Consider the following 13,282-nt stretch of genomic DNA (forward strand, 5'->3'; position numbering starts at 1 on the left):
CTGTTCTGCTGTGGGTTTATCTTGTTAAACCAATTTTAAGGCTCCCTGAGTCTATGTGGTGGCTGTCCATGTTAGCTTGATAACCATACTTAACAACCAGTGATTTTATTCTGTCACATATATAATCTTGCAGCCCTTGAGGGGATCACTCTGTGCAGGAGGAGCCCATCTTAAGAGAGCCTTCCTGAATGACAAGCTCGCCTTCCATACACAAACAAACCCCAGAGTCTATCTCTTATACCAAGCTCCTATATTCTGGCCATGTTCCTCTGTCCCTATCATCCCCGGGATGGTCTTCGGCTCCAGAGCCCACTAAAACTGCTCAAATTCACCAATCCTAAGTGAGTTTTGTGCCTCACCCTTTCCTTCCCTCCAAAAACCATGACAGGGGCTCTTACCCATTATTTCCCCTCTTCTTGCCCAACATAAATGCTCCCTGCATGGACTTGTGTAGCAAAGGTAGGTGTCTTTCTGCTTGGAAACTACAATGAACACAGTTTGTAATATGCTGTTCTTACCCTAATTAAAACAAAACAAGACAAACTATACATGAAAAATGTGCCCAGTGTTTATGGGTTACCAGACCTACCAATGGAGGACCATAAAATCTTCCCTGTGTGGAGCTTTTTCTACAGGCATCTGTCTGCACCAAACCACCCACCAGCAACTCTTCCCTTTGCCTCCAGCTCCTTGGTTAGGAAAAGCTTTTCTGAATGTAAAGAAACATGCTGCTGCTTCCTAAGGAACCCTGGTGACCTGTGGAAATCACCTCCATGATACTTTGCAGAGTCTCTGTACAGTGCTGGAGTACCACCCTAGCAGTCTCTTGGATTTCTTTTTGGTAGGCGATACCTCAGTCTTGCTCTCTCCTTTCCACTCAGTGTTCTAGACCATGGATTAGAGAGACTTCAGTACTATACAGAGTCAGCTCAGAATCCAGGAGTGGGGCCAGGCTGGCTTCCTTGCAAAGTCATCTGGCACACCAAAGGCAATCATTAGACAGAGGGGCTGTACCTTCTCTGTACATGGGCATTCCTCAAGTTTTAGAATGGAGACTGATGGCGAGATTCTAGGGACAATGACTAAGATGGTGTGACCAGGGGACTCAAGCAGGTAGATCTTTAATGCAGAGAACAGTGCTCCAGATTAGAGAATATAGTCTGAAGAGGTGGCCATTCAGATTCTATGTGTGATGTGACTAGCATGGCACAGGGAAGAACACAGGAGCCTGCAGCTTTAATGACTTCCATATTGCACAACTGGAGCATCTAGAGCAAGGGTGAAGTGTTAGGAAATAGAATCTAAAATGAGCTTAGTCTCCCTCTGCCTCCAAGGCTTAGATTTCACCATCAGAGTTGTGAAGGGAGTTAGATCTGTGACTATGGTCTCTAATGTTATTTACCACTTGCTAGGTGCCTCTCATCCACTGAGCACCACGTGAAAAACTACACAGACCATTGTCTGGTGAACAAAGGAAGCGACAGGGCTGAAATTATCACAATATCTGGAAGACTAGAGATGCCACCCAGCTGTTTTAATTTAATCAATGAATCAGCAGGAAAAGATACAAAGAGGTTTCCAAGCACTGCATTCCTGTAGCCTGGAATGCTAGGAGGTAGCCAGGACAATGGTGTTACCTGTTAGTGACAAAGTCAACAAGATGTTGCTTGAACATGAGGCTCCACTTCTTTATTGTGTTCAGCAGAGATGCCTTGAAGGGTCTCACATCCACTCGCATCCAGCCGTCAAACACCTTGCTGGGTTCCAGGCTGACCACATCTTCATATAGCTTTTCATAGGAGTCTATCTGGTCTTTGAAGTGATGGAGGAGGGGCGGACTCTCTGGGATGCCATCTTCGACATGGGCTTCTATCTCCTCAGGTGTGAGGACATGCCCATAGAGCAGAAACTGGCCAAGGGCCTCCTTCCTATCCTCCACATACAGATAAGAATACTGGCTGAGGGTATTCCGATAGCTACAGCAGAGGGTCATCATAGTCTGCACCCTCTCCAGGAGCAAGCTCTGAAGGCTGGCTAAGTCAGCCATTTCCTCTAGGTCACCCTGGGGGAGTGAGACAATGGTGAGAAGGTTACACTGGTGTTTAGTGGGCTCACCCAGATGTGGAGGGGCAGATGGTTGTCCTTCTAGTACCTGATAGTGAGGAGAGCCACTGTGTGGGGAAAGCCGGGGCACCAGGGATGGCACAGCAAAGATGCTGGTGACAAGACTCTGGACAATGTCATATAAGCCTCCCTTTACCCCTGAGTCCAGGGAGGGGTAGAAAACTAATTCTGGGGTGACAAGGTTGAGCTGTGCTTCAAATATTGGAGTGAGTCCAGGCTTACACTCTGGAAAACAAATCAGCAGAATGATGATGAGCAGGACAAGTGGCCACAGCACTATCTCCTAAAACCAAGACTCAAACATTTCTTTAGAGTGCAGAAAAATACAAAAATAGATTTTGCCTATAGAGGGGAGGGGCCAGCCCTGTAATGTTTTACCTCAGGGAACTGCTGACATTCTGAATGAACCTGTTCTTGTGTGGGGCTCTCCCGGGTGTTACAGGACATTTACTTTTCTTGTCTTGTCCTTGAAGAGCACATTCCAGTGACCGATCAACCCAAGCCATAGAGCAGAAAGTCCCCTTCTACATTCTCAACACCCTAACTTGGAGTGATGCTGCTTTTCTTCAAGAAGAGGCTGACTTACTAACCACACAATCCCACCAGCATCCATTTCATGACTGGGGGTCTGCCCACCCACATCCACACAGGAATGAACAACCAAAAGCTACAATCCTAATATTTCTGTTCCTTTGCTATAAACATGGGACTTACTTTAATTCTGTATAGTCCTGCAGTGATAAAAATTTTAAAAACAGTATAAATAATTCACAGATTCCTGATTACTTGCTAGACAAAGTTGCCTTGCTAGATTTAAGTCAAAATATAACATGGAGCACAGTGTTCTATGTATAAGACAAATACTTAATGTCTTAATCAGTAACCAAGTATCATGCTTTTTTTTGACAGTAGAAACAAGTAGGAGAGGGTTGTGGGTTGGACAGTGTGGGCAAAGGAATCTCCTAACTGAACCTTGGCCCTCTTGTTGCCTAGAAAAAGAGCTAAAACTTGGTGTGTAAGCAAATTCCCCAGCTCTACCCAGTATTATGTGTAGTAATGTGATTCCCACTAGGGTAAAGTGGGAGGGGACCCTCGAGGGGTAGGTGAGCCTTTGCTATAGTTCCTTCTTCCCTTTTCATAGACTACAGGTTAGATGTGATGTGACTTCTCAACCATAGAGTGAGGCCAAGGCCCTAGAGAATGGCAGAGCTACAGAATCAGAGCAACTTGCTAGAGAATGGCAATTCTCATGGACTATCGCTTGGGCTGGGTGGGCTTCACTATCCCTTAAGCCACATTTTAGATAGAGCTTTGGTGATCAAACTACAGGGTCCCCAAAGACCCCATTTAAGACTAAGATCTTATTTTCAAAATCAAGAGGATCGGGGTTGGGGATTTAGTTCAGTGGTAGAGCGCTTGCCTAGCAAGCTTCAATGCCCCGGGTTCGGTCCCCAGCTCTGGGAAAAAAAAAAAAAGAAAGAAAAAGTTAAAAAACCAAGGGGATCAAATAATGAGTTTGTATTACGGGACTTGGGAGAGTTTCAACAAGCATATTTTAACCTAAGGGAGACAGGTTTACCAATAGCCTTTCAGGTTTGATCTCTGGGGAGAGTGGGAAAAAATAAAACAATACAAACAGCAAAAAAATTCTGTGGAATTCATCCTGAATAGGTTGGGCATCACTTGTCTGAAATGCTTGGGACAAGAGCATCAGGCAGCGCAGACTGCCTGTGAAGCATTCCTAATCCAACATCGCAAATGGTCTGAAATCCAAAATGTTTCAGGCTTGGTTAGTATCTCAGAGCATTTCTGACCCCAGATCTCTGGTCAGGGGTGCTGAGTGTGCAGTCACAGTGTGTTGCACATCACAGTTACGAGATAAGTCTGCATGTGCTTTACAGCACTTATAAGATTTGAAAAAATATTGGCGGGCTATGGGACTTTTGTCACATGTGCTAGCCTGAGAATTAAATCTTTACATCAGATAAAATGCAGACATCATCATTATTATTATAGGAGGAAAACGGCCTCGCTTCCCAATGGAGGTACAAGCCAGTCCTTTAGGAGGAAAGCTGCAGAGTTGTTTCTTGGTGGGGTAGGTAGCATGTGACATGCTCTTTACGCAAGATTTGAGCAGATTTGACAAGAAGGCCAGCCAAAGACAGACTTGCTCATACTTAGGGAGGCAAAAATGATAAAATGGATCACTTCACTGCCCCTCAGCCAGTCAGTATCTGTAAAACATGGTGTGTATGTGTGTGTGTGTGTGTGTGTGTGTGTGTGTGTGTGTGTGTGTTTGTAGACATGGTCCTGTTATGTAATCCAGCTGGCCCCAGACATACATTTCTCCTGCCTCAGGCCTCCTAGTGGCTAAGATTATAAATATATACCTCAAACCCAGTGGGAGAGAGAGCTCATCGTCCAGACATGTGGGCAATCCTGAGACTTCAGGGCAGGAGAGACCACCACTCATGCCCACCTTTGCCCACATCCCTGGCCCAAGAGGAAACTTTATAGGGCCTTGGGAACAGGAAAATAGGGGCACTCAGACTGCAGGAGCCCTGCGGTCCAGACTGAGCCCCTCCACCCAAATCCTGTAGGAGGGAGAGCTAGACCTTCAGAGAGGCAGACACACCTGGGAAACCAGAGGGGACTACTCTCTGCCCACATTTCTGACTCTAGAGAAAAACACCTAGCACCATCAGGGCCTCCTGCACACAGGAACCCAGAAGTAGGGGCAGGCCCTTCTGGTTGCTGCCCTCACGGAGAGCTGAAACCCACCCCTGAGGAGTGACTTCAGGCCTGAGACCAAAGGTAAGACCAACTTTTCTCTAAGTGACCTGCCTGTTGGACTCAGGACACAGGCCCACAAGAACAGCTGAAAGACAGTAGACAGGAACATGCCTGAAAGAAGAATACTCTGTTCCCATAACTGGCTGAAAGAAAACAGGAAAACAGGTCTACAGCACTCCTGACACATAGGCCTATAGGATAGTCAAGCCACTGCCAGAAATAGTAGAACAAGGTATCACCAGAGACAACGTGATGGTAAGAGGCAAGCGCAGGAATCCAAGCAACAGAAACCAAGACTATATGTCACCATCGGAGCCCAATTCTCCCACCACAGCAAACACTGAATATCCAAACACACCAGAAAAGCAAGATCTACATTTAAAATCACATTTGATCATGATGATGGAGGACTTTAAGAAAGACATAAAGAACTCCCTTAGAGAAACGCAGGAAAACACAAGTAAACAAGTAGAAGTCCTTAGAGAGGAAACACAAAAATCCCTGAAAGAATTACAGGAAAACACAAACAGGTGAAGGAGTTGAAAATGGAAATAGAAACAATAAAGAAAGCACAAAGGGAGACAACCCTGGATATAGAAAACCAAAGGAAGAGACAAGGAGCCATAGATACAAACATCACCAACAGAATACAAGAGATAGGAGAGAGAATCTCAGGAGCAGAAGATTCCATAGAAATCATCGACACAACTGCCAAAGATAATGTAAAATGGAAAAAGCTACTGGCCCAAAACATACAGGAAATCCAGGAAACAAAGAGAAGATCAAACCTAAGGATAATAGGTATAGAAGAGAGTGAAGACTCCCAGCTCAAATGACCAGTAAATACCTTCAACAAAATCATAGAAGAAAACTTCCCTAACATAAAGAAAGAGATGCCCATGAACATACAAGAAGCTTACAGAACTCCAAATAGATTGGACCAGAAAAGAAACTCCTCCTGTCACATAATAGTCAAAACACCAAATGCACAAAACAAAGAAAGAATATTAAAAACAGTGAGGAAAAAGGTCAAGTAACATATAAAGGCAGACCTATCAGAATTACACCAGACTTCTCACCAGAGACTATGAAAGCCAGAAGATCCTAGACAGATGTCATACAGACCCTAAGAGAACACAAATGCCAGCCCAGGTTACTGTATCCAACAAAACTCTCAATTGACATAGATGGAGAAACCAAGATATTCCATGACAAAACCAAATTTACACAATATCTTTCTACAAATCCAGCCCTACAAAGGATAATAAATGGTAAAGCCCAACATAAGGAGGCAAGCTACACCCTAGAAAAAGCAAGAAACTAATCATTTTGCAATGATAAAACAAAGAGAAGACAAGCACAGAAACATAATCTCACCTCCAAATACAAAGATAACAGGAAACAACAATCACTATTCCTTAATATCTGTCAATATCAATGGACTCAAATCTCCAACAAAAAAACACAGATTAACAAACTGGATACATAACGAGGACTCAGCATTTTGCTGCCTACACAAAACACACCTCAGAGACAAAGAAAGACACTACCTCAGAGTAAAAGGCTGGAAAACAACTTTTCAAGCAAATGGTCCAAAGAAGCAAGCTGGAGTAGCCATTCTAATATTGAATAAAATTGATTTTCAACCAAAAGTCATCAAAAATGATAAGGAAGGACATTTCATATTCATCGAAGGAAAAATCCACCAAGATGAACTCTCAATCTTAAATATCTATGCTCCAAATACAAGGGCACCTACATATGTAAAAGAAACCTTACTAAAGCTCAAAACACACATTGCACCTCACACAATAATAGTAGGAGACTTCAACACCCCACTCTCATCAATGGACAGATCATGGAAATAGAAATTAAACAGACACATAGACAGAGTAACAGAAGTCCTAAACCAAATGGACTTAACAGATAGTTATAGAACATTCTACCCTAAAACAAAAGGAAATACCTTCTTCTCACCACCTCATGGTACTTTCTCCAAAATTGACCATATAATCAGACACAAAACAGGCCTCAACAGATACGGAAAGAGAAATAATCCCATGCATCCTATCAGATCACCATGGGCTAAAGCTGGTCTTCAATAACAATAAGGAAAGAATGCATATATATATATACATATATATATATATATATATATATATATATATATATATATATATATATATATATATGGAAGTTGAACAATGCTCTACTCAATGATAACCTGGTCAAGGAAGAAATAAAGAAAGAAATTAAAGACTTCTTAGAATTTAATGAAAATAAAGGTACAACATACCCAAACATATGGGACACAATGAAAGCTGTGCTAAGAGGAAAACTCATAGCTCTGAGTGCCTGCAGAAATAAAGCAGTGAGAGCATATATCAGCAGCTTGACCACATACCTCAAAGTTCTAGAACAAAAAAGAAGCAAATACACCCAGCAGGAGTAGAAGAGAGGAAATAAACTCAGAGCTGAAATCAACCAAGTAGAAACAAAAGGGACTATACAAGAATCAATAGAACCCAAAGCTAGTTCTTTGAGAAAATCAACAAGATAGATAAACCCTTAGCTGGACTAACCAGACGACACAGAGAGTGTGTCCAAATTAACAAAATCAGAAATGAAAAGGGAGATATAACAACAGAATCAGAGGAAGTTAAAAAAATCATCAGATCACTACAAAAGCCCATATTCAACAAAACTTGAAAATCTGGAGGAAATGGACAATTTCTTAGATAGATACCAGGTACCAAAGTTGAATCAGGAACAGAAAAACCATTTAAACAACCCCAAAACTCCTAAAGAAATAGAAGCAGTCATTAAAAGTCTCCCAACCAAAAAGAGACCAGGTCCAGATGGGTTCAGTGTAGAATTCTATCAGACCTTCATAGAAGACCTCATACCAATACTATCCAAACAATTCCACAAAATTGAAACAGATGGAGCACTACCGAATTCCGTCTATGAAGCCACAATTTACTCTTATACCTAAACCACACAAAGACCCAACAAAGAAAGAGAACTTCAGATCAATTTCCCCTATGAATATCGCCACAAAAATACTCAGTAAAATACTTGCAAACCGAATCCAAGAACACATCAAAACAATCATCCACCATGATCAAGTAGGCTTCATTCCAGGCATGCAGGGATGGTTTAATATATGGAAAATCATCAAAGTAATCTACTACATAAACAAACTGAAAGATAAAAACCACATGCTCATTTCATTAGATGCTGAGAAAACATTTGACAAAATTTAACACTCCTTCATGATAAAAGTCCTGGAAAGAACAGGAATTCAAGACCCATACCTAAACATCGTAAAAGCCATATACAGCAAACCATATACAGCAAACCATATACAGCAAACCAGTAGCTAACATTAAACTAAATGGAGAGAAACTTGAAGCAATCCCACTAAAATCAGGGGCTAGACAAGGCTGCGCACTCTCTCCCTACTTATTCAATATAGTTCTCGAAGTCCTAGCCAGATCAATCAGACAACAATAGGAGATCAAAGGGATAAAGTTTGGAAAGGAAGAAGTCAAAATATCACTATTTGCAGATGATATGATAGTATATTTAAGTGATCCCAAAAGTTCCACCAGAGAACTAGTAAACCTGATTAAAAAAAACCTTCAGCAAAGTGACTGGGTATAAAATTAACTCAGATAAATCAGTAGCCTTCCTCTACACATAAGAGAAACAAGCCGAGAAAGAAATTAGGGAAACGACACCCTTCATAATAGTCACAAATAATATAAAATACTTTGGGGTGACTTTAACCAAGCAAGTGAAAAATCTGTATAAGAACTTCAAGCCTCTGAAGAAAGAAATTGAAGAAGACCTCAGAAGATGGAAAGATCTCCCATGCTCTTGGATTGGCAGGATTAATATAGTAAAAATGGTGATTTTACCAAAAGTGATCTATAGATTCAATGCAATTCCCATCAAAATACCAATCCAATTCTTCAAAGAGTTAGAGAGAACAATTTGCAAATTCATCTGGAATAACAAAAAAACAAGGAGAGCTAAAACTATCCTCAACAATAAAAGGACTTCCGGGGGAATCACTATTCCTGAACTCAAGCAGTATTACAGAGAAATAGTGATTAAAAGCTGTATGGTATTGGTAAAGAGACAGGCATATGGACCAATGGAATAGAATTGAGGACCCAGAAATGAACCCACACACCTATGGTCACTTGAATTTTGACAAAGGATCCAAAACCATCCAATGGAAAAAAGATAGCATTTTCAGCAAATGGTGCTGGTTCAACTGGAGGTCAGCATGTAGAAGAATGCAAATTGATCCATGCTTATCACCCTGTACAAAGCTGAAGTCCAAGTGGATCAAGGACCTCCACCTCAAACCAGATACACTCAAACTAATAGAAGAAAAAGTGGGGAAGAATCTCAAACACATGGGCACTGGAGAAAACTTCCTGAACAAAACAGCATTGGCTCATGCTCTAAGATCAAGAATCGACAAATGGGATCTCATAAAACTACAAAGCTTCTGTAAGGCAAAGGACACTGTTGTTAGGACAAAATGGCAACCAACAGATGGGGAAAGATCTTTACCAATCCTTCAACTGATAGAGTGCTTATATCCAAAATATACAAAGAACTCATGAAGTTAGACTGCAGGAAGACAAATAACCCTATTAAAAAAATGTTCAGAGCTAAACAAAGAATTTGCAGCTGAGGAATGCCAAATGGCTGAGAAGCACCTAAAGAAATGTTCAACATCTTTAGTTATAAGGGAAATGCAAATCAAAACAACACTGAGATTCCACCTCATACAGTCAGAATGGCTAAGATCAAAAACTCCAGTGACAGCAGATGCTGGCAAGGATGTAGAGAAAGAGGAATACTCCTCCATTGTTGGTGGGATTGGAGACTGGTCCAACCATTCTGGAAATCAGTCTGGAGGTTCCTCAGAAAATTGAACATTGAACTACCTGAGGACCCAGCTATACCTCTCTTGTGCATATACCTAAAAGATGCTCCAACATATAACAAAGACACGTGCTCCACGATGTTCATAGCAGCCTTATTTATGATAGTCATTAGCTAGAAAGAACCCAGATGCCCTTCAACAGAAGAATGGATACAGAAAATGTGGCACATCTACACAATGGAATACTACTCAGCTATCAAAAACAATGACTTCATGAAATTCATAGGCAAATGGATGGAACTGAAAAATATCATCCCAAGTGAGGTAACCCAATCACAGAAAAACACACATGGTATGCACTCATTGAGAATTGGATATTAGCACAAATGCTCAAATTACCCCAGATCCACAGAACACATGAAACTCAAGAAGGATGACAAAAATGCAGATGCCTCACTCCTTCTTTAAAAGGGGACCAAGAATACCCACAGGAGGGGATAGGGAGGCAAAGTTGAGAACAGACACTGAAGGAATGCCCATTCAGAGCCTGCAATCAATGTGGCCCATACATATATAGCCACCAAACTAGATAAGATGGATGAAGCAAAGAAGTGCAGGCTGACAGGAACTGGATGCAGTCTCTCCTGAGAGACACAGCCAGAATATGGGAAACACATAGGCGGATGCCAGCAACAAACCACTGAACTGAGAATGGGACCCCCGTTGAAGGAATCAGAGAAAGGACTGAAAGAGCTTGAAGGGGCTTGAGACCCCATATGAACAACAATGCCAGCCAACCAGAGCTTCCAGGGACTAAGCCACTACCCAAAGACTATACATGGACTGACTCTGGGCTCCATCTGCATAGGTAGCAATGAATAGCCTAGTAAGGGCACCAGTGGAAGGGGAAGCCCTTGGTCCTGCCAAGACTGAATCCCTAGTTAATGGGATTGTTGGGGGGAGGGAAGTAATGGGGGGACGATGGGGAAGGGAACACCCATATAGAAGGGGAGTGGGAGAGGTTAGGGGGATGTTGGCCTGGAAACTGGGAAAGGGAATAACATTTGAAATGTAAATAATAGATACCATTTCCAGAAGTCAGTCTGGTGCTGGACCTGTTAGGCATCTCTATTCATCTGAACTGAAACCAAGCAAGAGGATCTTTCCCAACCTGGGACTCTTAGCACTTAAGAGTAGATCATGCCCGACACGCCTGGGAAACCAGAAGAGACTGCACTCTGCAATCATTACTGATTCCAGAGGAAAACACCAAATGCCATCTGGAACCCTGGTGCACTGAATCTCCCGGAAACGGCGGCGCAGATCTTCCTGGTTGCTGCCGCCACAGAGAGCTCATGGGCAGCACCCCGCGAGCAAACTTGAGCCTCGGGACCACAGGTAAGACCAACTTTTCTGCTGCAAGAGACCTGCCTGGTGAACTCGGGACACACAGAGGCAGAATTCCTCTTGGACCGAGCACTTCCTGTGTTTACCAGGAGTCCCACTCCCGTGGATCCCGGCCCGCAGCAGCTCTCTGCTCCCAGACCCCGTGGGAGAGAGACCTCACCGCCTGGTCAGGTGGGCACTCCTGAGGCTGCAGAGCGGAAGAGACCACCAACACTGCCCACCCCTGCCCACATCCCTGGACCAAGAGGAAACTGTATACGGCCTCTGGGTTCCTGTGGGGGAGGGCCCAGGAGCGGCAGGACCCCTGCACCTGAGACACCACCGGAACCTGAAGGGACAGACCGGATGAACAGTTCTCTGCACCCAAATCCCGTGGGAGGGAGAGCTAAACCTACAGAGAGGCAGACACGCCTGGGAAACCAGAAGAGACTGCACTCTGCACACATCTCTGACGCCAGAGGAAAACACCAAACGCCATCTGGAACCCTGGTGCACGGAGGCTCCTGGAAAGGGTGGTGCAGATCTTCCTGGTTGCTGCCGCCGCTCAGAGCTCATAGGCAGCACCCCACGAGCAAGCTTGAGCCTTGGGACCACAGGTAAGACCAACTTTTCTGCTGCAAGTGACCTGCCTGGTGAACTCAAGACACAGGCCCACAGGAACAGCTGAAGACCTGTAGAGAGGAAAAACTACACGCCCGAAAGCAGAACACTCTGTCCCCATAACAGGCTGAAAGAAAACAGGAAAACAGGTCTACAGCACTCCTGACACACAGGCTTATAGGACAGTCTAGCCACTGTCAGAAATAGCAGAACAAAGTAACACTAGAGATAATCTGATGGCGAGAGGCAAGCGCAGGAACCCAAGCAACAGAAACCAAGACTATATGGCACCATCGGAGCCCAATTCTCCCATCAAAACAAACATGGAATATCCAAACACACCAGAAAAGCAAGATCTAGTTTCAAAATCATATTTGATCATGATGCTGGAGGACTTCAAGAAAGACGTGAAGAATTCCCTTAGAGAAACACAGGAAAACATTAATAAACAAGTAGAAGCCTACAGAGAGGAATCGCAAAAATGCCTGAAAGAATTCCAGGAAAACACAATCAAACAGTTGAAGGAATTAAAAATGGAAATAGAAGCAATCAAGAAAGAACACATGGAAACAACCCTGGATATAGAAAACGAAAAGAAGAGACAAGGAGCTGTAGATACAAGCTTCACCAACAAAATACAAGAGATGGAAGAGAGAATCTCAGGAGCAGAAGATTCCATAGAAATCATTGACTCAACTGTCAAAGATAATGTAAAGCGGAAAAAGCTACTGGTCCAAAACATACAGGAAATCCAGGACTCAATGAGAAGATCAAACCTAAGGATAATAGGTATAGAAGAGAGTGAAGACTCCCAGCTCAAAGGACCAGTAAATACCTTCAACAAAATCATAGAAGAAAACTTCCCTAATGTAAAAAAAGAGATACCCATAGGCATAAAAGAAGCCTACAGAACTCCAAATAGATTGGACCAGAAAAGAAACACCTCCTGTCACATAATAGTCAAAACACCAAACGCACAAAATAAAGAAAGAATATTAAAAGCAGTAAGGGAAAAAGGTCAAGTAACATATAAAGGCAGACCTATCAGAATCACACCAGACTTTTCGACAGAAACTACGAAGGCCAGAAGATCCTGGACTGATGTCATACAGACCCTAAGAGAACACAAATGCCAGCCCAGGTTACTGTATCCTGCAAAACTCTCAATTAACATGGATGGAGAAACCAAGATATTCCATGACAAAACCAAATTTACACAATATCATTCTACAAATCCAGCACTACAAAGGATAATAAATGGTAAAGCCCAACATAAGGAGGCAAGCTGTACCCTAGAAGAAGCAAGAAACTAATCGTCTTGGCAACAAAACAAAGAGAAGAAAAGCACACAAACATAACCTCACATCCAAATATGAATATAACAGGAAGCAATAATAACTATTCCTTAATATCTCTCAACATCAATGGCCTCAACTCCCCAATAAAAAG

At 42.8% G+C, this 13,282-nt stretch overlaps 1 protein-coding gene across 1 annotated transcript in view; it reads right to left on the minus strand.

Annotated features, from left to right (window-relative positions):
* The window catches only part of Dnah9 (dynein, axonemal, heavy chain 9), a 353,020-nt gene that overhangs the window by 275,035 nt on the left and 64,703 nt on the right, over nt 1-13,282 (minus strand). The window contains 2 exon segments of the mRNA NM_001427097.1: nt 1,638-2,062; nt 2,153-2,349. Coding sequence (NP_001414026.1) covers nt 1,638-2,062; nt 2,153-2,349 — 622 coding nt within the window.

Source organism: Rattus norvegicus, chromosome 10, assembly GCF_021556685.1.
Source record: "Rattus norvegicus strain SHRSP/BbbUtx chromosome 10, alternate assembly SHRSP_T2T, whole genome shotgun sequence".
NCBI classification, from domain to species: Eukaryota; Metazoa; Chordata; class Mammalia; order Rodentia; family Muridae; genus Rattus; species Rattus norvegicus.